The sequence below is a fragment of the Daldinia decipiens genome (assembly GCF_022478715.1).
Source record: "Daldinia decipiens strain CBS 113046 unplaced genomic scaffold F4813scaffold_17, whole genome shotgun sequence".
Lineage (NCBI taxonomy): Eukaryota > Fungi > Ascomycota > Sordariomycetes > Xylariales > Hypoxylaceae > Daldinia > Daldinia decipiens.
The window spans coordinates 511,924-537,249 of record NW_026054560.1 but is presented as its reverse complement, the minus strand read 5'-3'; the positions used below and the strand labels follow the sequence as shown (position 1 = coordinate 537,249).

Sequence of the window (25,326 nt, the reverse complement as noted above, 5' to 3'; positions counted from 1 at the left end):
AACTTAAATCCACGGTTTAAAAATTATAAAGTTATTAATTAAATAAAATTAAATTGTTAGTAATTTAATTATTATTAATAAGATTTTAAAAATAGGAGTAGTTTTTAAATAAATTGGTTAAATTTAAAATTTTCAAGGTTTTAAACGTTATAAATTTGTTTTATAATATTTATAATCTAGGTTTTTATAAAATAATTAATAAAAGATTTATTATTTTAATTATTTAAAATAAGTAAATAAAAGAAAAAACCATAGGATAAATTAATTATAATTTTTGGGATAAAAGGTATAATATAATATTATATTAAAAGCCTTTAAATTATTAGTAAAATGGAGCTACCAAATATTAAGAATTATTATAAATAGAAAATTAATGTTATATTAATAAAAAAACAAAGTTTTCTTAATTTATAAAAATAAAAAATAAGTTAAACTATCTTATTTATGTTATTGTTATTATAATCTCATTACGTAATCTCATCATCGAGTGGAGCTACCAAATGTTAAGAATCATTATAAGTAAAAAGTTAATGTTATATTAATAAAAAAAACGAAGTTTTTTTAATTTATGGAAATAAGAAATAAGCTAAGCTATCTTATTTACGTTATCGTTATCGTAGTCTCATTACGTAATCTCATCACTTTATATTAATTATTAATAAATGGATTAATATAATTATCGTATTAAAAATTTTTATTAAATTATTAAAATATTAAAATAATATTATTTTATAAGTTTAAAAATTAAATTATAAAATTATTTAAATAAAATTAATAATAAAAGATTATTTTAAAAGTTTTTATATAATATTAAAGTTTTTAATTAATTATATATAAGTATAAAACGGTATTATTAAATATTGTTGGATTGACTATGTATTACGTAATAATATGAAAGGGAATGCAAATAACGATCGTGTTCTGATTGGTTGTACTAAGGTAAGAGAGGAGGGGTTCCCCCGAGTGGGGAAAGATATCTATTGTACAGATGCGTGGGCTGTGCGTGGGCGGTGTGTGTGGGCATAACCCTGGTCATGTGACGAGGTCACGTGACCGTTATCCCAACAAATATTTAAAAGGTATAATTAAAGATAAAGTTAAAATTATAAAAATAAATGTAAAATTATCGCATTTATTATAATTAAAAATATATAAGATTACAATATATTTATATAATTATATATTATAATATAAATATAATTAATAATTTTTATATAATTATTTTATATATTTATGGTAATAAATAATAATATTATAATTGTTAAAGATCATTATGAGTGGAAAGTTAATGTTTTATTCATAAAAAAAACAAAGTTTTCTTAATTTATAAAAGTAAAAAACAAGTTAAGTTATTTTATTTACGTTATCGTTATCATAGTCTCATTACGTGATTTTATTAATAATTTAAAAAAGGAAATCTTAATAAGTTTATTTATAAATATATAATTATAAAGTTTATACATTAATAATAAACATTTTAAAAAAGGTTAATAAAAAATATTAATTAAACTTAAAACTTTAAATAAGCTTTTTAATAAATTATATAATTAATATATATAAGATTTAAAATTCTTATATAAATAAAGTAATAAAAATTTATAATATAATTTTTAATAAAAATAAATTATTTGATAAAAATTTTATAAAGTTAAGAAAAAAATTATATAATAATTTATTTTATATAAATATTAAAGAATATAATTATATACTTTAATTTATTTAAAATTCTTAATTAATTATTACTTAAATTATTAATAATAATATAATAAATAATAAATTTAAATATATTAAAGATATAAATATATTAAAATTAAATTTAACGTTATTAATAAATAACATATTAAATAAATCTAAGGTAATAAATAATATAATAAAAGTTAATTACCTTTATATAAATATTAAATTTATTATTATTAATAACTTTATTTATAATTATAATATATTTTATTTGATAAAAAATATTTATAAATTAAAACTTAATAAGTTATATTTAATATAAATAAATTAAAAAATTAAATAAGAATTTATTAAAGGTAAATAATTAATAAAATAAATAAAATAAAGTTATTTTATAATTTTTTTTATATAATCCAATTAGTTTAATAATATATTTTAAAATTAACCTTTAATAAATAAATAAATTTAAAAAGATATATTAAAAAAACCTTCCGGACCTTTTTAAAAATACGGTAACATTAAAAATTACCTTTATAAGATATTATTTAAAAAAGTTTAAAAGGTATATTTAAAAAGTTATTATTAAATAAAAATTTAAAAAAAGATTTTATAATTTAATTTTAAATATTTTACAAAATAAATCTATAATTAAATATAATTATTTATAAAAAGTTTATATATTTATTAAAAAAAAGGTTTTATTATTTATTTACGTTAATAATATTATTATAACATATTTTAAGATTAAAAAAAATAATATACCTTATTAAAAGTTTTAAATAATATTATTAATTTATTAAAGGTAATAATTTATAATAATTTTTAAATATTAAAATAATAAAAGATTAGAAAAAATAACTTATTTAATTAAGTTAATCTATATATATTAATAAAATAATTAATTGTATAAAATTTTTAAATTAAGTTTTAAATACTTTAATAATTAAAAAAGAATTATTCTTTTATAAGGAAATAACTTTATTTAAAAATATTTATTATTATTAATAACGTATAAGATTTATCTTATATATTATAATAATTACACGTTTAAATATAACTTTTATAACTTTATAATTTTTACAATTTAATTATAACCTTAATTTAAAACATTATAATATATTAAATTAAATAATTTTATACTTTAAAAATATACGAAAATATGCGTTATAATTAAAAAGGGATAATATTTTTAAAATTACAAGTAATATTTTATTTATTAATAATATTTATGATTAAAAAAGCTTTTAAATATATGTAATAAAATTATTTAAAAATATAATAAATTAAAAAGTTAATAAATAAAATATAATAATTATATTTATTATAAAAATTAAATTATTAACTTTATTATAAATAATAATAAAAATTATATTTATTATAAAGTTAATTTATATTTTTAAAATTAATTGTAATTGTAAGAAAGACCAGGTATGGGTAATAATTAGGTAAGGATTAAGTGTACACCAATAAGCGTACGGTAAAGGAAAAGGGAACACACGGTATTAAATGAGGCTATCACGATTTATTGTTGCTTGTTGTTAAGTTGTGTGTGTGTGGGTTAGCTTAAAAGGTAAACCCTTTTAAGCTTAGCCCCACGCACGTTGTGGCACGTGACTAGATTACATAATTGGCTATTCCCTATATTTCAACAGTAATAATAAATAAATAATTAAGTTAATTAATAAAGATATTAAAAAATTAAAGATTAAATTAAAGTATATAAATATATATAATTATTAATTGCGTTAAAAAGTTTAATAAAATTATATTAAAGTTTTTATAAAAAATTTATATAAATAATTTAAAATTTAATTAATTTTAATAAATATTAAAAAAATTTTATAAGTAAAGTAATTACGAAAATTAAATGGTAAAATAATTATAAAATAAGAAATATATATTAATAATAATTAAAAACGATTAAAAATCTTTTTTAAGTTAAAATTAAATTGTTAATAATTTAAATAATAAAAAAATATTAATATATTTTAAATTAAATTAATTTGTTAATTATATTTAAAAGAATATATTAAATTAATTAATTATATTAAGTAATTTAAAATCTTTTAATTTTATATAAAATAACGGTATAATATGTATTTTTACAATTTTACCTTAATTAATTAAATCATTAAAAATATTATTAATTAAATTAATAACTTTAAACGTATAGTAAAAATCCATTAAACGTATAATATATTCACTTTTACGTAAAATAACTTAATATATTACCATTTATTTAATTTATATTAAAATTAATATCGTTTTTTAATAAATTTATAATTTTATTTAATCGTATTATAATATTTATATTTAATTAAATATAAAATTTAAATTAAAGTTATTACCACTTTTTCGATAAGTTAATAAATAATAACTTTAATAACGGCTTTAACATAACCGTTTTAATAATAATATATATAATAATATACGATTTTTTTATCTTTAACGTTAACGCCAACGAGGCTTAATATTATATTTAACTTTTACGGGTTATAAAGCTTATAAAGTTATTAATAATGGTTTTTAAAGCTTTTTTAACAGTTTTAACAGCTTTAACAACTTGTAATTTAACGGTAACAAACGTTTATTATCTTTTTTTAACGACTTGTAAAGCAGTAAAATCAATGGCTAAATTAATATAACCAATTAAATTAATAACTTTAACTTTCGTATTATTACTTTAATTAAATATATAAGCTTATAACTTATATATACGTATTAAATTTAATTATAAATGTTAAAAATCATAGTAAGTAAAAAGTTAAAGTTGTATTTATAAAAAAAACAAAGTTTTTTTTAATTTATATAAGTAAAAAATAAGCTAAGTTATCTTATTTATACTATCGTTATCATAGTCTCATTACGTAATCTTATTAATAAATATATTAATTTTTATTTATTTAAATTTTATATTTAATTAAATATAAATATTATAATACGATTAGGTAAAACTACAAATTTATTAAGGAGCAATGTTAATCTTAATATAAATTAAATAAATGGTAGCATATTAAGCTATTTCACGTGAAAGTGGATGTGCTATACGTTTAGTGGATTTTTACTGTACGTTTAAAGTTACTGTAATTAAACCTTATATATCGCTTATTCAATACGTATTAGTTATGTAACACGTTCTTACAATTTTACCTCCATTAATTAAATTATTAAGAATATTATCAATTAAACCTCATATATCGCCCATTTAATACGTATTAGTTGTATGACAAGTCCTTAAAACCTTTTCCTTACACGCTCAAGCTGCAGGGATACCCATCGACCTGACCCGACCCAACCCGTCGGATATCCTCGCATTACATCGCAACCATATACTCAATCAACCTCACATTAAAAAAAAAAAAGGATAATGCCATCCCACCTCCAACAACCCTCAAAATGACAACCTCACCACCCGCCCCCCAACAACCACAACCACACCTACACCTCAAACCCCCCTCCTCGCCTCTCTTCCCACCAAACCCACCCCCCCTCCTCCTAACAATCCGCTTCAGCGCCTCCATCCCCGACCTCGACCTCGACATCCCCCACCCCTCCCTCACAACCGTCATCTCCCTCAAACACCTGATCCGCCAACGCCTGCAAGAGCCCAACTCCCAGCGCCGCCTGCGCTTCATCCACGGCGGCAAGATCCTCCCCGACAACGCCGCGCTAAGCTCCGTCTTGCGCGCCCCGCTACCACCACCTCGACCCGACTACGACTACGATGCCAAAGGCAAAGGCAAATCCGTCCCGGGCCGCCCCGAGCCCCCGCAGCGCATCTACGTAAACTGCTCCATCGGCGATAGTCTCACAACCGCCGAGCTCGAATCCGAAGCCATCGCCGCCGCCGCCCCGGCGCCCGCCCCATCCGACGCCTCCTCGCCGCTATCGCGCGCCGCGACTCCCCTCCCCAGCACGTCCGCCGCGCCGCGCGGGTTCGACCGCCTGCTCTCGGCGGGATTTACCGCCGCCGAGGTAAACCAGCTGCGCCTGCAGTTCCGCAGCATCCACAGCTCGCGCTTCACGCCGGACACCCTGCCGTCGCCGGATTCGTTCCGCCGGATGGAGGATGCGTGGATCGATGACAATGGCGCTTCGATGCCAGCTGCGGGTGCGCTTGGTGGTAACGCGGGAGCGGGAGGGTTGAGCAATGGCACGGATAGTGATGAGGTTGGACTGGTAGCTCTTGTCGATGTGATGATTCGCGGTGTAGTGACGGGGTTTATGTGGCCGCTCGGAAGCGCAGGGTGGCTTGTACGAGAGGAAGGCATGGCGAGTGGGCGGTGGAGATTTATGGTTGGCGTGGGTGTTATGTTTAGTGTTCTGATCGGGATTATTAGGAGTATGTCTGGCGAGAAATGATTGCTCGAAAAACCGGTATTGAAACTATTGCCCCGGATTGGAATGGATAGGTCTACGAATACGCATGGGAACGGCGTTGCATTTGCAATTATATCATGGCGGGGCGTTTTAGAGTAATGGCAGTATGAACATAGATGGACAAATCGTATCACGTTGGCAAAAGATCGGAAGACAAGCAAGCGGGTTGGGCATCGCCAACAATGGCGATACCCCCATTCACTATCTAAGCACACACTAAAGAATCCAAGGTCTCAAGAGATGGTCACGCTTCTTTTGAAGCGTAATGAAACCCTGTTAGGGCTGGTCTCCGTCATTGATCTCGAAACAAGTGGTATACCTCCCTTAAACTCCATGAATCATAATCGTAGGGTTCCAAGTAGCTGAGTATCAAATCCTCGTCCATCCACTTACCTTTGCATGATTATGCGTCGAAGAAAATCATCGAAAAAAGCCTGTTGGTGGAACCATATTACAAGTAGAGAGATTGAGCGGCTACGATATCACGACGAATCTTTGCTAAGCTCTCCTCGAACTTTGTCGTTAGCTCTTCGCTACCCATAACCTTTCCTGCTTGTGCCATCTGGCGAAGAAGCTCCTCGAGTCGGCGGAATAGACGAATCAGAGAACCCTCGTAAGCGTTGGTCATTTTGCTAGAATGTTTGTTAGGTTACGGGATAGATCACATTATCAGGACCACTTACCAGACTTCAGCAAATGACTTTCCGTTCGCCCAAGCATAGACAGTCTCCATAAGTTGCCATTTTAAGCTTTGGGCGTACTCCTCCTCATTTACTTCTAGTTTGCTCTCTTGACTGACTTTGGCAATGATACGGGCCTGGGCCTGTACCTGCGAATATGGCTTCTTTAACTCGTCGGGCAGAGCTTGTGCTTCAACCTTCTCCTCGAAAATGAATACGCTAAGAATGGCGGCGCATAGCTCTGGGGAGAGCTCGTTAAAGAATCGATTGAAGAGTAGTTCGGACAATAGCAGCTCGTGACCATCTGTTGAGGAAATCTCACAAGCTACACGAGCCTTCATCTGAACAATTTCGGATTCATTGATAAAGCCAAGACGACGGAGGACTCGCTTCCTCGACTTGAGTTCGTCTAGCTGCGCAATGGAATGCGCCTTGGCGATCTTCTTCTTGAGAGCCTTGATCTCCTCGTTGCGGGCAATCTTTGCCGAATACTGTTCCCAAAGACTAGGCAACATGGGTGAACCGTGAAGTGGGTTAGCGAGTAATCGCGACTCTAAAACTTCGATCTTGCGAAGAAGCTTCTTAAATGAGTCGTCTGTGATGTTCATGTTCTCAATAGGGTCCAAAATAGGTAATCCATCAGGGAATCGTCGCTCGACTTCCTTAAGCGCCTTGAGCGTCTGCTTACGAACCGCTTCAATATCCTCCCGGCTAGTCACATCCTTGGGCATGAACACTCGGATCTGGCTTAGAGCTTTAATACATGTGAGCATGCAGGGTACGACTTCAAAGATGCTGTCTTGGTTGGGATCACTAGCTCGAGCACCTTCTGGCATCTCAGTTGAGGGGTTGGCAGGTCCAAAAGGATCGCAAGCTGGGTCGAGGCGAAGGAAGACATCTATGAAATAAGACTCTTGGGGAGGATATTCCTTCTCGCCAAATTTCGGGTCCTTGCGCTTCGTGACGTTAACGACGACACCCCAGCCAAAATCCTTGCCCGTCTTTGGGTTAGCGATTTGCACAAGTCTTCCTGGTTGAAGATACTCGATACAATAATTGGGATGCTGGATGACAGCTAGCATATCCTTGGTGTACTGCGTAATTTGCTGACGTAAACCGTAATAATCCTTGACGGTGGCCTCGTCCGGAATTACCATCTCGTCTCGCGTTTTCTGTAGCTTCATCAACTCATGTTCTAGGCCAGCGACACTAGCGGTGTTCTGGAACTGGAAGAAGCAGTTCTCCAACATGAACTCGGGGTTGATGGCATCGATTCTGAGTAAGTTCAGAACCATGTTGTAACCCAGGTAAAAGGCGGAATTGAGTCTGTCCTGTTGACCAACGACGATGTTCTTGGCTATTTCTGGTTCCATTTTGTCATCAATCATCATGATGACGATGCCACGCTCGTCAAGACCTCTACGACCCGCACGTCCAGACATTTGAATATACTCGGACGGAGTCAAGGGTCGTGTAGAAGTGCCATCCCATTTCGAGACTTTTGTGAAGACGACCGTCTTCGCCGGCATGTTCAAGCCGATGGAGAATGTCTCAGTTGCGAAGAGAACCTTGATTAAACCCTCCTGGAACAGGATTTCGATGGTTTCCTTAAGGATGGGTAGAAGACCAGAATGATGGACGCCGATTCCCTTCTCTAAGAGAGGGAGAATATTTTGGATTTGTGGGAGTTCGCGATCTTCCTCCGATAGGGACTCGATAGCGCTCACAAATACTTTTCGTACCATAGCCTTCTCGCTATCGTCGTTGAAAGCAAATTTCGAAGTTGTTAAGGCCATCATTTCACACTCCCTCTTGCTGAAATTAAAAACAATCACGGGGTTGAAATTCTTGTTCATGATCATCTTCACGATCTTCTGAATGTCGGCTTGACTATCAGAATTGTTTCCCTTAAAGTTCTTCTTGTGCCTTCCCTTGCCCTTCTGCTTGGCATCGGGATCATTAGCATCAGCGGCCTTGCGCTCTTCTATTAGCTGCATGGTCTTGTTGAAGTTATGCTCTCGGAATACGCCTTTCTCATCCACAACCAGGAATATGCCTGATCCGCCAGCCGGGAAGAAGTAGTTTTGCAGAGGCGTCGGTCTGAAATCGGTATAGACGACATGACAGGCTTGCCGATGGATCTTTGCAATCCATTCGGCAAATTGGAAGGCGTTGGGAATGGTGGCAGACAGGAACACGTATCGGACCTTATCGGGAAGGAGAATAATTGTCTCTTCCCATACTACACCACGCGACTTATCTCGCATGTAGTGGATTTCATCGAAAACGACCCAGGCAACCTCTCGCATTATTTCGGATCCTCGATACAACATCGACCGCAAAATTTCGGTTGTCATGACAAGACAACTAGCAGTAGGATTGATGGTAACATCACCAGTCATGAGACCAACGTCGCCGAAAGCCTCGTTGAATTCTCGGTATTTTTGGTTACTCAATGCCTTGATCGGACTGGTATAGATGACACGCTGGTTCTGCTTGAGACAATGCGCAATGGCATACTCGGCTACGACAGTCTTTCCAGCACTCGTATGCGCCGACACTAGGACACTCTCATCTCGTTCAATAGAGGAGATCGAGAGGCGCTGGAAGGGATCAAGTGTGAATGGCCAGGTTCGTGCAGGGTTCTCTGGCGGTTTGTGTTCAGATAGCGGGACGTATTCGTAATCGAGATCCGGGGGAAGTGCGACTTGATGTTGAATATTGTGTGACAGAACTAGCGACGCCTCGTCTTTAGTCGGGGCAAATCCAGCTGCTGCCGCGATTTCTCTTGATTCTGCCGTCTCGAATGTATCTGTTAGTACGGGTTCGGCGACGTCGTTCTTGCGTCTTCGCTTGCTATCTCCCTGGTTATCGGACCCGGCATCTTCAGCATCGTCTTCCTCTGGTGACGTAGGCGCAATGTCCGTCATGTCGACTTCTGGCACGGAAGGAACAGATACAGCAGTCGTAGATCCATTTTTCATGCCACCGTCGGCCTTCCGCTTCTTGCTCTTCTTCTTGGATGTACGTGGTTTCGCAACTGAAGAAGGTTGAGGTTCCAACTTGACCTTGCTGGAGGGCTGATCCTCGAAAACGTTGAAGAGCTCATCCATTGTGAACGGGTACTGAATCGTCACTCAATAATAGTGCAATTAATCGCGAGAATTGAGAAAAGTTTTCGTGAAGGATTATAGCGCCGGGTTCCCCAACAAAATTAAAGGAATCCTTAAGGACCCGACCAATATTAGGATTAAATAATTTCCCCAACTGTGAAGAGTTGATGGGTGCTTTTGTAAAAGAGAACGTGAACTTTTCTGGAGATGGCAGCAGCAGAAAAAAAACGGGTCATGGCAGAAAAATCAAGCAAGGAGTGGGACAGCAGGAATAATAGAAGAGAAAGGGCAGGCGGTCAAGTGGGGGACCTGCCTTCAATGCAGTTGTGTACCTGTGTACATACCTAACGGCAGCTGCAGCTTCCAATGCACTACTGTTACACAGGCCGAGGATTAACCGTGCTTCGGGCCAGAGCCGCAGCTATCATCGTTCGATGATTCCATGGAAGTTTTAATCAAAGGCTCGAAGCTTTGAAGTACATAAAAGAAACATTCTCTCCACTCCTCAAAACCGACGCAATCTCTATAATCAAGGTAAACTATAGACTGCCTAACCAACCTCATAGACGAATCTCTAGAAAGCTAATTGATACGCCCAGATGGTCGCCCAACCCGCCGTCCGCGCCGCCCCGCGCATCACCTCAATGATCACCCGCCGGGCCTTCCACGCAACCCGCGCCCGCCTCTCCTCTCCGTACCACTACCCCGAGGGGCCCTACTCGAACTTGCCCTTCAACACCAAGACCCGATTCTTCGCTCTGCGATACTGGGGCTACATGTTCACCGGCTTCTTCGCGCCCTTCGGCATTGCCAGTGCGTTATTTCCTTTCGCCCGGCTGCTTAGATAGTCATGATATCATATACTGACGTGTGCAATATAGTCTGGCAAACCAAGAAGCCCAAGGCCTAAGTTATGGCGATTGGTTGAGAATAAGCTCGCGGGAAGCAGGTCGAGATAGAGTATCACCTAGGCGGGGACGGCAAAGAGCACGATGCAAGTTGTACATACATTTGATAATAGACATTGAGGCCATCGCCGAACATAATCTCATATGTTTTGATCAACTTGACGTTAAGCCATGATGTTCAGTATGTTTGAAACTCAATTTCAGACGGTTAACCCGACTCGTAAATTTATCATCTGATCTCGGAACTATACGAACTGTCGTTAAGGGACTTATCAAAATTTACAGGCTATACGTATCCGACTGAGCTAAGTACGATCTCTCGCTCGTTTTCTCATTAGACTTCGGCCGCAAAGAAGTTTGCGTATCCTTGTGAAGTGAGTTTCTTCGGTTGATGTCCGAATCGTAGTATTCTAATATGTATTTACAGGCAAGTCTATTTTATCGTAATATGTACATGTAAGTGGTATCATTCGTCCGCAGTCATCGCCCCTACCCATTATTTTACACCTATATATGACCCGTTTTGATTCTCCATGTCATAATTACATGCCTCCGGATCCTGCAAGGAAATTATCTTGTTGCATGATCTTTTTCAGGAAATCTATCATGAATTGCGAACTTGCTGTGTCCAGATCCCATCTAGACCTTAGGCTTTCGTATATATCCAACATCTGATTTCGAGTTGAAAATCTGGAGAAGGCTCTCAAAACAGCCATAGCCATCCATGTACTAATATAAAACCCTTCAGTCCCAGAGTCGAGGGCATCTAAGAAGGCGTTCCATACACTAACCAACCTCTCCGCTGACCAATCCGATCCGGCACCCCCGTGCCTACCGAATGCCTTGAAAAGTGCAAGGAAGATGGCGCCGTGGAGTTGAACTTCGAAAAATTTCATCTCGTCGAGGAACTGTGCGACTTTAGAAAGATCCCCTAATCTCGGGCCATAGTAGTTGATAAGGAGGCGGTAGGTTTGCAAGTCCGGCGAGATCAGTGCGGTTTGCTGAAAACTCGGACGCATTTCAGGATACTTTTTTGCTACCCTCGCAAACATCATAAGCACCTTGGTAATATTCTTCTGCATCGAGTAGTTACGATCTGGCAGCACCTTGGTCCCTCCAGCTGAAATTTTCATTTTTTCGTAGACTTTCTCAGCAGAATCTTCTTCCCCGGCTGTCAGAAATCCAGATATGACGCTATTGAGTACGATCGAGTCGATCACTTCACCCGACTGCACCATCTCTCTATAGGCTGCTCTCATCCCGCTGGTGTCCTGTTTGAGACCAAAGTAGTGAATCAGACTGACATGATGATATCGATTGAATTGAAAACCTCGGTTTATCATTTCCTGGTATATCATCTCAGCGAGACTGAATTTACCAGCTTTTGATGAAACATCGAAGAGGATGTTGAAAGTCACATCAGAGGCGCGAATACCTGCGGTCTGCTCCATCTCACGCCAGAGATGGAGCGCGGCTTCAACCTCTACTTCTGTTGATCTTCCAACATACCGACTAGCAAATGACATGGCGGTGTTCCATTCAAATGTGGTTAAGGGGAAGCCGCTATTCTTTACGTCTGTCACCACTGAAAAGTACCGTAACATAGACTTGGAGTCTTTCCGTTCAGTCATTCCTAGGACCGCAAGCAACTGATGCCTCAATCGAGCCGTAATATATGTTATACGGGGCTCAGGAAGCAACAAGTACCGGTCATATACTTCATCTAAGTCTATCGTTGCCGGACGCCTAAGCTTAAGAAGTACGATCTCTCGTAGCCTTCGAACTACCTCAGATTCTTCGGGATCTAGTCTTTGCCTAGGGTCAACAGATTGTAGGTCGACATCTTCTTTTCTATCCGAGACCGTAAGATATGGTCCGTTTGCAGGAGCATATCTTCGTAGGTAAGGGTCCCTCAAGAACTCAAGATGCTCATTTATAGAGGTATCGTCGTACTGGTCAACAATTTCAAGGAGCTCAGGTCTGGACATAGCTTCTCGCGGAGGAGAAGGGGTATCTGCTGTGTCCGTAGACGCATGATTCCATTTGCGGTTACAATGGAAATTTGAGCTGAAATAGCCAGGACTTGAAGGCCGATGGCCCGGTGTCGTTATCGCCGAGTTGATGTATCTTGCAGATGTAAAGGTGCAAGATATCTTGAGCCTTTTCCTAATCTGTACCGAGGAAGGGCGGCCGGAGACGGTAAGTAAACCCTCACAACTAGCTTCTCTATGCCCATCACGTATTTTCGTGGTATATAACGAGGGCGCAGAGCTTAAGCTTGGCGAGGGTCGACGGGAGAGTATCGCGCCGTAAATCGACCCGTAAATTCGAGTAAAGATTCTCATGAGCTGTCCCGCATGTTGGTCCAGTCATCACAGCTTCTCTGTGGACCTCTATGGACTCGACAACATAGGTGTGACGGTGACGTAGAGAATTCAAGAAATTTTGCGATTCCAACTTTTCTTGATGATGGCGGGCCGGTTGCGTTATCGCAGCGTTAAAGAAAAATGCCACTGATAAGAAGTGCAGGGTTTCTAGCTTCCCGCAGTACATTACATCTATGTGAGTTTTATAGTTCGGTACTTCCTTCGGGGCTAAGCTAGTAGCTTTAAAGGTACTCCACGTCTGTCTTTTATGGTTTTAATGTGACATGCTAGTTGCAGGTACACGAGCTAGCTTCTGTAAAATGTACATATAGGTACCTATATAAGAAACTACAAGCAACACCTAGGAAAATCGATTATCCCCGCCAATCGAGGTCCACCTAAGCACTTGATTATGCGACTTTCAAACTAGGTACCTAATTTTCTAAACTTCCATTATCTAAACCACCTCTGAACAATTGGATTCGACTTATCCTACACCCCCGACGTAGCACCAATTGCTCGGGTCTCGCCCTCCTCTATACGGTATAAGGGAGGATAGGGGCGTTGACTTCCGTGTAATGCGCCATGGGTGGTCAAAGACAGATCTTGCCTGGTAGGGTCTACCAGACGGTCACGACGTTAATGAACCATCGCATCTTCCCAAATGTTCGGGTTCAGCAGCCGTCATGGTACAAGGTGGTCGAGTCGATACCCCCCTCCGAAATGCTCACGAGGCCATTTCCACCTCAACACAAGAAACCGAACCCCAAGGTACGAAAACCAAGCAGGTTATTCCAACCGCAAGAATTAGTATACGAAGAGGACGGGCTACGGAGGACCTTTTACAAAGATCACCCCTGGGAGCTAGCAAGGCCGAGGATGATAATTGAAATGGACGGAAAGGATGCGCAGAGATACGACTGGTCTAAAGGATTAATACAGCCGGGCATGCCCTTGTGCGGCGAATGGTAAGCGTCCTGTATTTGCGCATTACGGAGTCGGATAGAATATAGGTTAACGACCCTTGCAGCGTTGTTCAACGTCAGTTATGGATGATGCATAATGTCCCAGACATAACAAAAGATCAAGCATACGACATAGTGCGGAGGGAGTTTTACGCATTGCGACAGCAAGAGGAGGTCGAGCGCAGGATAGCCAAGGAAGAGGCTCAGATGGTGGGCGCATATTTCGGCAAGTCCTACTTACAAGTAGGTATGGAGCTCGAAGATAGGGAGTACGAGCAATGGAAGAAGTGGGCTGGCAGGCAGATCGAAGCAGTCAAGGCGGAACGTGATTCGGCCTACACAAGCTTTGGGGATGACGTTGACCTCGATAAGATTGACGTGGAAGAGCTCACGGCAGAAACAGAGGAGGCTGTTCCAGTACAGAAACCAGCACAGAAACCAGTACAAAAATAGGCCCAGCAAAATGCCTCAGTTATTAAATGTACCACAACTGTACGAATTCTACACATATACCACCACTAAGCCCCCCTTTAGTCGACTTCACGACTTCCCGAGTCAGTGAATGGGGTAATTACATTACAAGTCCTATGATCCCCCATTAATAAATGATGCTCGCCGAAATTAACAATGGATATATTTCTTTGCACTTTTGCACTACGGCTCCTCGGGTATCGAATTCTCCAACTGTTCTATCCGAAGAAGGTAGGTTTGCCTCTATGTTAAGCGTATTAGTAAACGGCTGTATGGTTAGTCGGCTTGGGACTTACAATTGCTCTCAACTTTCGTCGGTCTTCCTCATTCGACGCTCTAGGAACGAGTTGTGATAGAAGCGCACATGCTTCTTGATAGTACTTTCGAGCGAAAGCATATGATTGGGTATTGTCGAGTTGAACGGCGGTATTTGCCTTGGCCAGCGCCGTAGCTAGCATTGCCTTTGACGACGGCATCTTAGTAAAATGTCTGTAGTATTATTATTGTTGTGTTTTTAGAGGAAGGAAGCTGTTGATGATATTTATATAAATAGATGAAACTCATTGGGTGTTAGTATCACAATTATGAGAGGAGATGGGACGATTGATCTGATACAAGGGGGTGCGGGTACTTGCATATCGCTTAATTCGGCTGACTCTTTGATGCTTCAACTCCAATAATCTGCAGGATCTGGGTTACAGATCTGGGTTACAGGGTTATTCTTTGATGCATAATTCATGTTACACTCGAATCATACTCTACTTGTAGCAAGATAATTGCTTGCTTAATCTAACAGGAGCTCCTTACCTTAGAGTTCTGCGGCCAGTTCTCGGGCAAATATTATTGGCAAGATTGACTAATAAGTTCCGTCCCACGAGCTACATAGACTCTCAGAACAATGGCTAGTGAGGCTCAAGGGAGGACATACCTCTCCTTGCTTCAAGCGTGTGATAAGTGAGTATCCTAGTAGTAATATGCTGTAGTTACTAACTATATTTAATACTCTCAAAGCTTCCCATACGACATCGTGCCCTCGGACACACACTACCTGTTGTTACTACCCAATGATGATCAACCACATGGGTATTTACTTCCCGAGATCGTCCAAAAAATGCCATGGACGTCTCACTTCCAAGTTAATCACAGCACGCCACGGACTGTGTCAGTGCTAGACTCCTCTAACGGGAAAGACACAGCTGGCGCAGTCAATGCGGCGTTCTCAGAGCTGATCAATATCTGCATCGAGCAAAACCTCTTCCACATTTTAGATGGCAAACACAGCGAACCGTTCGCCATCGTGAGCGCAAAATACCCCGTTCACATGGAGCGCTTCGCAGCCGCGCTGTTTGGCATCACTAGCCGGGGCGCATACATTACGGCGTACACCCAAACCCCCGAGGGGGAGATGAAGCTCTGGGTCGGCCGTCGCGCGGCTCATTTGTATACGAGTCCCGGGATGTTAGATGGGACAGTAGCAGGTGGCATCAAAGCAGGATCCAGCCCCCTCGAAACCATCATCCACGAAGCCGACGAGGAAGCCTCCCTCCCGGAGAACCTAGTGCGCGAGCGTGTGCGCTCGGTCGGCGTCCTGACGTACATAACGGCAACCGGCGCTGACTTCCCCGGGGAAAAGGGGCTTGTCATTCCGGACGTCATATACGTCCACGACCTCGAGCTTCCTGGCGATGTCGTCCCAAGGCCAAATGACGACGAGGTCGAAACGTTCTACTCTATGACTGTCGAGGAGGTGCAAAGGGGCCTGCTGAATGGGGAGTTCAAGCCTGATTCGGCGGCTGTACTTATTGACTTCTTCATTAGGCATGGTGTTATTACTGCGGATAACGAGAAGGATTTTGTTGAGTTGAGTATGCAGTTGCATCGAAGACTACCTTTTAGGACGCCTTGATGCTGGAATGAAGGTTTTGTGCCATAATGATCATGGGGCTATATCTAGAGAGGCGGCCGGGGAAGGATATAATTAGAAATAGATTCCGTCGTCAGCGCTTGGGGGTGGCATCTTTGAAAAGGATACCTGGGTAAATGCTAGACTGGCATTAGAGGGGTATCATGCTATTCAAGGAGGCTACTATTTCCTTGCAATCGTTAACACTTGGGCGTAGGGTATCGTGCCGAATATCAGAAGTATTAAATAGGAAAACTATGAAGTCAATTCGCAAGAAGGGCTACTATTTATTAGTATGATGGCCCAGCCGAGATGTGACTATGACCTATGGTCTATGGCCTATAGTCTATAGTCTACTCAACCTCGTAGTTTCAAAGGTTCGGGGATCAAAGACGTGGGAGGTAATGTAGGTACCGTAGTCCTATGAAGGGAATTTGTTGCTCAGTAGCGTTAGAGCCATGGAGGGATAGAAACACTTCTACGCCTGAAGTGATCTGGTAGAATAGAGTATTTGGAACAGAGAAGAAACTTATCATGGGTTGTTAATTACGAATGGCACGAGAAAACTGCGAAAATCGAATTGTGATTCCTAATACCTCCGGTCATGATTATCGGCAGTCCTAAGCCGGCAAACAAATGCCATTATGGATCGTGCCCTTTTTCTATATGAAATTCCATGCAACAGTAAAGCGTTCCCTAGCCAGCAGTGAAAATGCAACGAGTTCAGTCCTTAATCGACACCAATTTGATTTCCCTTCAATACGAAATTCCCCTTTTGCTTAATGAAATGCAACTGTTCCCTCGATCATCGTGGGCTCCTTAGTCCATACGAGACTGCAATTTGAATAGAATGAAAAAAAATCATTCAACAATGCTACCGCAGCCGGAGAAAGCTCTTCTGATCTGCCGTATTGAACTCGATATTTCCTAGATAGAATTAACAGTTAGCAAGGGAAGTAGGTATTTATCTAGTGACGTGGTCTTATAACATACCTTATGCAACCTCGGTAGAATTACTCGGTAGGCACACTAGGGATAGTCGGCATCACGACCATATTGCCAGTATACGTATGGCGGGGGTTACGTCGATGAAGCGGGCGATGCTGTATGATAAACACATCGGCCAACTGGAAGAACTTGATCAACATGCCCGAGAAGCTCAAGGAGTTAACTCGAGCCCAGCTCTCGACAAACACGCACTTCATGGAGTCTTCATGTACGAGAGCGAAGAACTTCATCAAGTAAACGCACATGAGAAACACGAGGCCGGTACCGGGGCCGTCCGTCACGATCACGCCGGGCAACTTAAACTCGGAGATGGTGGGGTTGGGGGCCGGGGTGGTTATGATGTCAAGGGCGTCGTTGCTGCAGTCGCACACGCTGAAGGGAGTCGTCCACCAGCTCTGATGAACGGCGCGACTGCGGTGGAAGAACATGATGTCGTAGGTGCCGGCGTTCAAGTTGTGCGAGGTGAAGCGGCTGTTTAGGCGGCGCTCAAAGTCCATTACCCTCTTGTAGCTTAGGTCATCGCCATATCCAACAGCCCAGCGGCGGTGCGAGTACGGGCCTTCAGATCGGATGCTGCGCTCGACCATCTTGATCATCTCGGTGGTGTGGCCACCGGAGCCGCAGACAAGGAGGACATAGAACGGCATCTCAGTGGTCCTCTTGCGCGGCCATAGTTTCCTGGGGTCCTTGCGATTCGCGACGATGGTGCGGTGGCGGTGCTATTCCCACGTTAGCGGATAGAGAGCAAAAATATTTGGGATTGGCACTTACCGGGAGGTAGAAGAAGATGAAGGTCGCGATGGATATAGCGAGAAACATCGTGAGGGCCTTGAGAGAGATGATCGAGAGAACTGCGCAGATGACGACGTAAACGCGAGTGATGCCGTAAGAAAAGATAAACGCGAGGATTTTCAGGAGAGAGCGGATGAAGTCGAAAGTGTTGCGGGTGGGCGGGTGGAGAACAATATTGTCAAGAGCTTCCATGTTGAGGATGCACTGCCAGTGTTCTTGGTTTAATGAATTAGAAGTGTTAGTGCTAGATAGAATAGTAGGGTCATCAACTGTAAGTGAGGGGGGTTCCTCGACTGCTGGGGAAGGAGTGCGCGGAGGAGTTAGGTTATTGTGGTTATTCGAGAGTTGAGAATTAGTAGTAGTGGAAGTGCCTATGGAGAAAGCACCTCCCCCATTGTAAGGGTTACCTGTCGGCCCAGATGCCATATTGTGCTTTGCGTCTGGTTATTTTTATGCGGAGAAGTAGCCTTGCTAGGTCCTGGGCGACGATGTGGTCTTTGGTGGCTTTAGTAGTGCTTCTAGGCCGCAGCGCCGGCGCCCCGGCTCAGACCTGTAGCCCGGTGGAGGTGCTGTTACGGAAGAGCTGTCTGGTTTACTACGGGGCTCCGGGGAAGGCTTATGGCTCGGACGGAGTAGCACGTGGGCTCCTACCGGACGTAGCTCTTTAGACTAGAGTAGACGCCAACTGTTCTCTGGACAATGTGTGGCTTTTGTGCCAGAGAAGAGAACAGCAGAGGTCTTTAACTGTGAGAGCTGGGCACTTTCCCTCCCCCTTTAGTGGGCCTTATTAAGTTGACGTATTAAATGTTTAGCTGGCCTTGAATTTATTAGTCCTAAGATAATATGTTAGTTGTTATTTATAAAAGAAATTTGACGCAAAAGACGAACGGTGTATTAGGGTGTAGGCGTAAGTTATGATGTGTTAGCGGGACAGTGATAATAGCCTGTAATATCAAGCTAGTCGTAAACTCTTAAGTTTGTTATGAATGCGATGGACTATCTGTCCAGATTCATTGTTTCTGGATTTATGCCATCCATAAGAGATAAGAGGTCACCTGTTAGTAAATTTGCGGTAATGTATTCCCTAGTAGTTCTTCGTGTCTGCGGGAATGAGGTGCCTTGAAAATGTGATAATTTAAACTTGGTTTATACCTATATTGTTGGCTAAGGTCGCAATTTGTTACAATCACTTTTTTCTTTGGTCGTTGCCCAGGTGGTGTTCCTTTGTTAAGTACGGCGTGAGCGGTCGGTGGCAGTAATTGCAGGCACGGCAGTGCACGTGGCAGCCGGGATACCGCCCCGGTGTAGGATCTAAACCTTCTCCGGAGAACGTGACGAAATCACCTCTAAACCATTAGAGCCTCTATAATTCTCTAGAAAACAACTATTTGGTCTCTATCCATTTGTCAGACCTTTTACTGACATGATGGTATGATTGTGTATTGCTTCTTGTTAGTCCCAGAGGCGTTTAGAATTGTCGCGTATGTGAGTTGCAGAATTGTAGAATAGGTGTTCGAAAGATGTAGACGGTAGACAGTAGACGGTACCTTACATTAGCACGAACTGTGGATCGTTGCAAGGCCTAGATAAGATCTATTTTAGTATTGTGTACTACGTCACTAGCGGTAAAAGGCACTGCGATAAGGCGTTACTAGGTACATACAGTACATACAAGGTATGTAGTTGCCGATATCAATTTTTATTGGGAACAGGGGTAACACCTTATCGCGTCGCAACCCTTGGGCAAAAACACGCTCAGGCAGAACTAAATAGACAATTATCCGCTATAACGCGAAAAGAAAAAAAAAGTCAAAGCATCACCTCGGCTTTTTTCATATTTATCGAACCTCCTAGTATCCACAACCAAAACAACCCGCTTATCCTTAATTACTACTCATTTTGCCTTTTACTGATACTGCTTGCGGCTCTGCAAACATGGCGACCTTGCGGTCGAGGAAGTTTCTAAGTTGCTTCTATTGCGGTAGAAGGTCTAGATTACGATTCGAAGGCCAAAAATCATTTCTCTGTCTGAACTGCGATGCGACAAATTGGTTAGATGAAGTAGGTACATCAAGTTCTCGAGGCCACGTCGAGATACAAATAACGTCTTCGCGCAAGGCTAACCAGATGGTAGTATGGAAGTATTACTGATCCCCCTACGTCGTCGTCCGCCGAGCGCCCTCAGGTCCAGTTCGCTATTCCTCGTTCATCGGTACCCCGCTCGCCAACGCGATCAATATCCCCGAATGGCGCAGGCTCTGAGGATTCGATCTTTTGCGGTACATGCTTAAGAAACCAGCATATGCTGACGAGTTCGCTCGCGCAATTCGAGTGGCCGGATGACCATAACAGTGCCGAATATGCTGCCCGAGAGAAGCGATATTGGGCCCTTCGAAGGGATCTTGAGAAAAGATACCCTCAGATGTGTGCTGTTTGTGAACCCAAGGTAGAGAAGAAGCTGCACGAAGCAAGCTACACAGCGCAAACCGACCACCTACGCCGAATGATGGACCGTACGCGGTCGAGTCGACAGGAAGTGAAGAGGCGAGGAATTCTAGACGCCGTCGACTGGGCGGGGAGATGGATATGGAATCTTGGCTTCGCACTCCAGTTCATATGGCACATCGCTATGCTTTGGTCTCTTGTTGTAGGACTATACGGTCTAAGCGGAACAGATTCGCGGATGACTAGGATTTTGAAGAGCGTACATCAGTACGGCAACAACCGATTACCTCGCACAGATCAACTCATGCAATGGGCGATTGGTTTCGGATTATGTTCACTTCCGTGGAATCCGCGCTTCAAACAGACGATACGGGGCTTTACGGCGCATTATCTCGGATTCAAGCATTGGTACACGTACCAATTTCTTATATTATTGGTACGATATGCCGGCCTCTCGATGGCACAGTACAGCTCCTCAGAAGGGCTGCAGATGCCAGCCCAACTAGGCGCACAACTCGCCATAGCTTTATTGATGACCATTGTAAGTTTAGGTGAACCTTTACACGCGGATTTGCACTAAGACAAAGTCTAGATCTATCACGCATCGCGGAAGTCTATTCGTACAGATACGACACCTCTCTTTCGACCTCGTCAGAAGGTAAATAGTTCGCAAAAGTCCCCAGTTGCGTCAAAATCGCATAGGGATCAAAACGACCTTGGCAGCATACTGGATGAAATATCCCAATCACGTGTTGAGCCTGCACCATATTCTCCAGAAAGTCCGAACGCTTATCAAACAACCGCGGATAATATGCCCTTCGCTGGCTCCTTTAGTAGCTCTTTTAGTAGACCGCACGAAAACGGGGGGACTTCTGGTCCATCTTTCAGTTCTATGCGTCTATCCGACCCTGTCATAGTCAAAAAGCCGGAGCCTAAGACAGTTCACTACGAGGAAGAAATGGATTGGACGCCGTCCGCTTCACAGCACCGAGCGTTTAGCTCATACAATCCGTATAAGGTGAAGAACACTAACCCACGCTTTAGCGATGTCCCCATAGAGGCCAAATCTGGGCCCATCTGGTACAAGGTACCTCCAGCACCTACCACTCCCGCACAGAAGCTACGCAACCCTCCCATGCGCCCGATTATTAGAGAAAGCCCAAAGGAGGTAAAGGAGAACTTCTTCCAAAGCACAGCCAGGGGACCTCTAGACATGGGATCATCGATTCAAGGCAGCTTGTCAGATATCAACTTTGCCGAACCAAAATTCTTTGCGCCGGAAGATAAAGACGATCCGCGAGATAATCTCTCGAGGATGTTTGCGAGTTCGTTCAGCATTAGTCCAGATCCAGATGAAGAGAGGTATCGAAACCCTAGGCGCGCGGCTACAAATTCTGTCTTCGGTATTCGCCAGAGCGCCCGTGGTGCAACAGATAGACAAAACCACCGTGTTACGCGTTTCGTAGAGCTATTCGTGCTCGCCGGGGCGCTCTACGCGTGGGTTTCAGCTTTGAAAACGGATGAACCTTATGGCCTTAGCCTTGCTCTAACTTCGATTATTGCCTGTCTTATCGTCTCTATTCGACTTGCTGCCGATCTACAAGTTGACATTCAGCTTAGAGAAGGGAAACAGCCCCCAATGTTTTCTCCGTCGTGGGCGAATTTGGGGTTGGCGCAGGTAATATCGTCACTCATCCTTGCGTGGAGTATCTGGTCAGGAATTGGGACCAAATCTCCCTGGAGTACATATGGCAGTGCTCATATTGCAACTGTGTTCGTTCATCACATGGTGCATATCTTCTTATAGGAATTATAGCGGGCTTGGAGCTAAGAAATGTACCATATAGAAATGGGATTGCATGGTACAGGTTGGGAAGTTTGGATTAATGGCATAATGATATGGCATGGCATAGCGTTCACACTTGTATTACGTAGAACAAAAGGTGGAATAACATGATTGCATGGGGCATAGTCAGGAGTTTTCGGTTTCCGCGGGCAGCATACATACATACATAGGACTTTGAAGGAAGATACCCGAGCATCATTCGGAGACTTCAATGGAAGAGACATATGTACATGTGTAAGGGGAAGAAGTACCTTAGTACCGAAATTGATCGATAAGATTAGACTTCCCGAGTCCCTGGTCCTTAACAGTTACACATATACATACATGCATGTACACTATACGTTTTAATTTACATAGGTGCATGAGGCACTAGGTTAACAAAGAATATGTACCTAATCATGAATTTTCTGAAATAAAAACAGGATACGTTACCCCCGTGACTTAAATTGCATCGGGCTTTGGACTGTCAATAAACTCGAAGTCTAGCTGAAAATAGTAGCCCTCACATCGCTGGAACGTACTATGCAGTAGGGTATCATACGATAAGTGATAGGCGATAACGCCACTGTCAGGCTGTTAAGTTGCTGCAAGAGTAACTGCGGAATGCTCGGTCAGGTTAGGTCAGACGAAGCTCATTTCCTCCGAACGCTAATCCGAAAGCTAGAGAAAAACGATTGGACCCCCTAAAAATTCGTAGATCTTTAACCTAACCTAATACTTCATTATCCGAGTCCCCTGACTTTGTTCTAACTCTTACTTTTTGAATATCCTCGTTCTCTTTTCCGTCCTTTCGCAAGTCTTCCTTCTACGTGAAGATTTTACTTGTTCCTCCGAGTTACCGGGTTTCTTTATTCTCTAATATTTTGTCACTCCTTAAAATAAGTTACAAATTTCGCACACACAAAGATGCCTGGTCGAACGCTACCGACCCTCACGCAAGCTGAGGTTGAGTCGCACAACAGTCAGAAGTCTTGCTACGTCACAATCGGTACCAACGTTTACGATGTGACCGACTTTGTCGAATCCCATCCTGGTGGCCCCGACCTGATTCTCGAGTACGCTGGAAAAGATATCACTGCGATTCTAAAGGACGAAATCTCCCACAGGCACTCCGATTCAGCATACGAGATCTTGGAGGAGTATCAGACCGCCTTTTTGGTGACGGATAAACTCGCGCCCAACGGAGATGTACAGAAGAGGATTGCCGACCCCCAGACCAACGACAAGCTCTCCCCTTCTGTTCACCCGCGAACGGGAATGTCCTGCGAGGAAGACCTGAGCAAGGACACAGACTACACCACCGACTACAAGGAACACAAGTTCCTCGACCTGAATAAGCCCCTCTTGATGCAAGTATGGTTCGGTGGCTTCAGCAAGAGGTTCTATCTTGACCAGGTCCATCGACCAAGACACTACAAGGGCGGCGCCTCCGCACCTTTGTTCGGAAACTTCCTCGAGCCCCTCAGTTTAACACCTTGGTGGGTTGTCCCTATGATTTGGCTTCCTGCGATTGCCTACGGCGTTCACCTAGCCTCTCAAGGATACGACAGCAACCTAGGATTAGCTACTAGCTTCGGCAGTGGTGTGCTCTTGTGGACTCTTATAGAATATGTTCTGCACCGATGTCTTTTCCATCTTGACGAGTATGTTCTACCGCCAGTATCCATTATAACCATTTTGCTAATAATAAAATTACAGATATCTACCGGATAACAGAGTTGGAATCACGCTGCATTTTCTACTTCATGGTGTACATCACTATCTCCCGATGGACAAGTACCGTCTGGTGATGCCCCCGACGCTCTTTGTGATACTCGCAACCCCCTTCTGGAAGCTTGCACATTCGATATTCTTCTGGGACTGGCACCTCGCCACGGCTGTCTACTGCGGAGGTATCTTCGGATATGTCTGCTACGATCTGACTCACTACTTCCTACACCACCAAAATCTCCCTCTCTGGTACAAGGACCTCAAGAAGTACCACCTTGCCCATCACTTCCTGGACTACGAACTGGGCTTCGGCGTAACCAGCCGATTCTGGGATCGGGTGTTCGGCACCGAGCTGATCACCGTGGTTAAGACGGCCTAGGTCTAGACGGCTGCTTCATAAGAGACCCATTCTGTATACATGGGCATGGCGATATGTATTGAATGGGCATAATGTGAAATGGAACTGGGAAGTGAGATTCTAGGTATAAGGTGGGCAGATTTTGGCGTTTGGTACCTAGTATGACCCGGAAGTATGGGGATATTCAGCTTAATCCGCACTCGGCTCATACCTCTAATTAATGATTTCTGTTTACATTGATTGGTTCCTGACTTGCTTAAAAGTAACTTGGAGTAGAAATATACCCCTTATTAACCCATTAAATGCTTTGCTTCACAAGTTAGGTTTGCCTCATTTATTACATAAATTTACAATTGGCCCCTACCTCATCAACATATGACTATGTATTAAGTAAGCATATGCACGGACATCCATATGTAATTCTAAGCTTAGGTAGTAAGTACCTTGTCACAGTAATGGTATTTTTACCCGGAAAGACCGACATGTCAGCTTTTTCTGCAGGCATCTTCTCCTGCCACCCCTCTCATCTTTTACTTTCCAAGTTACATATGTGATGTCCACCTAGGACCCATTCAATCTCGCCGACAGTTCGTAAGTACCTTTGTTATTTTAACAGTACTACATACCAAATTAATTATCTACTCAACTTTTATCTCGCCGACAAAAGGAAATACTTGATTAGCAACCCTAATTACGCCAGAGGA

The 25,326-nt window shown here is 41.5% G+C and overlaps 10 protein-coding genes across 10 annotated transcripts; 6 read left to right on the top strand and 4 right to left on the bottom strand.

Moving 5' to 3' along the window:
- Positions 1-4,819: 4,819 nt before the first annotated feature.
- Positions 4,820-6,425, top strand: F4813DRAFT_79902 (DUF2407 C-terminal domain-containing protein). Its single transcript, XM_049248909.1, has one exon. The coding sequence runs from the start codon at positions 5,074-5,076 to the stop codon at positions 6,037-6,039; it is 966 nt and encodes a 321-aa protein (XP_049099486.1). The 5' UTR covers positions 4,820-5,073; the 3' UTR covers positions 6,040-6,425.
- Positions 6,274-10,119, bottom strand: F4813DRAFT_79895 (antiviral helicase). The gene is made up of 2 exons (XM_049248908.1): positions 6,741-10,119; positions 6,274-6,689 (listed from the first exon to the last, which is right to left on the bottom strand). The coding sequence occupies exons 1-2, from the start codon at positions 9,848-9,850 to the stop codon at positions 6,509-6,511; spliced, it is 3,291 nt and encodes a 1,096-aa protein (XP_049099485.1). The 5' UTR covers positions 9,851-10,119; the 3' UTR covers positions 6,274-6,508.
- Positions 10,120-10,305: 186 nt separating this feature from the next.
- F4813DRAFT_360319 (uncharacterized protein) lies at positions 10,306-10,896 on the top strand. Its single transcript, XM_049243403.1, has 3 exons — positions 10,306-10,384; positions 10,450-10,663; positions 10,732-10,896. Exons 2-3 carry the CDS (start codon positions 10,450-10,452, stop codon positions 10,758-10,760), a joined length of 243 nt encoding a protein of 80 aa, XP_049099484.1. The 5' UTR covers positions 10,306-10,384; the 3' UTR covers positions 10,761-10,896.
- Positions 10,897-11,140: 244 nt separating this feature from the next.
- F4813DRAFT_360316 (uncharacterized protein) lies at positions 11,141-13,266 on the bottom strand. The gene has a single exon (XM_049243402.1). It carries the CDS (start codon positions 13,101-13,103, stop codon positions 11,301-11,303), a length of 1,803 nt encoding a protein of 600 aa, XP_049099483.1. The 5' UTR covers positions 13,104-13,266; the 3' UTR covers positions 11,141-11,300.
- A 443-nt stretch (positions 13,267-13,709) lies between these two features.
- F4813DRAFT_389695 (mitochondrial ribosomal protein) lies at positions 13,710-14,542 on the top strand (the record flags this gene model as incomplete). The annotated part of the gene is made up of 2 exons (XM_049246885.1): positions 13,710-14,092; positions 14,155-14,542. 2 exons carry the CDS (start codon positions 13,710-13,712, stop codon positions 14,540-14,542), a joined length of 771 nt encoding a protein of 256 aa, XP_049099482.1.
- A 201-nt stretch (positions 14,543-14,743) lies between these two features.
- On the bottom strand, positions 14,744-15,036 carry F4813DRAFT_389694 (uncharacterized protein; the record flags this gene model as incomplete). Its single annotated transcript, XM_049246884.1, has 2 exons — positions 14,744-14,803; positions 14,857-15,036. The coding sequence occupies 2 exons, from the start codon at positions 15,034-15,036 to the stop codon at positions 14,744-14,746; spliced, it is 240 nt and encodes a 79-aa protein (XP_049099481.1).
- A 422-nt stretch (positions 15,037-15,458) lies between these two features.
- F4813DRAFT_380943 (NUDIX hydrolase domain-like protein) lies at positions 15,459-16,466 on the top strand (the record flags this gene model as incomplete). Its single annotated transcript, XM_049245621.1, has 2 exons — positions 15,459-15,514; positions 15,572-16,466. The coding sequence occupies 2 exons, from the start codon at positions 15,459-15,461 to the stop codon at positions 16,464-16,466; spliced, it is 951 nt and encodes a 316-aa protein (XP_049099480.1).
- A 563-nt stretch (positions 16,467-17,029) lies between these two features.
- On the bottom strand, positions 17,030-19,183 carry F4813DRAFT_79846 (glycosyltransferase family 1 protein). The gene is made up of 3 exons (XM_049248907.1): positions 18,243-19,183; positions 17,457-18,190; positions 17,030-17,390 (listed from the first exon to the last, which is right to left on the bottom strand). The coding sequence occupies exons 1-2, from the start codon at positions 18,687-18,689 to the stop codon at positions 17,477-17,479; spliced, it is 1,161 nt and encodes a 386-aa protein (XP_049099479.1). The 5' UTR covers positions 18,690-19,183; the 3' UTR covers positions 17,030-17,390; positions 17,457-17,476.
- Positions 19,184-20,006: 823 nt separating this feature from the next.
- F4813DRAFT_79840 (Ima1 N-terminal domain-containing protein) lies at positions 20,007-22,525 on the top strand. Its single transcript, XM_049248906.1, has 3 exons — positions 20,007-20,324; positions 20,398-21,249; positions 21,301-22,525. The coding sequence occupies exons 1-3, from the start codon at positions 20,199-20,201 to the stop codon at positions 22,513-22,515; spliced, it is 2,193 nt and encodes a 730-aa protein (XP_049099478.1). The 5' UTR covers positions 20,007-20,198; the 3' UTR covers positions 22,516-22,525.
- A 498-nt stretch (positions 22,526-23,023) lies between these two features.
- F4813DRAFT_360307 (inositolphosphorylceramide-B C-26 hydroxylase) lies at positions 23,024-24,954 on the top strand. The gene is made up of 2 exons (XM_049243401.1): positions 23,024-24,197; positions 24,253-24,954. The coding sequence occupies exons 1-2, from the start codon at positions 23,461-23,463 to the stop codon at positions 24,641-24,643; spliced, it is 1,128 nt and encodes a 375-aa protein (XP_049099477.1). The 5' UTR covers positions 23,024-23,460; the 3' UTR covers positions 24,644-24,954.
- The last annotated feature ends 372 nt before the right edge of the window (positions 24,955-25,326 follow it).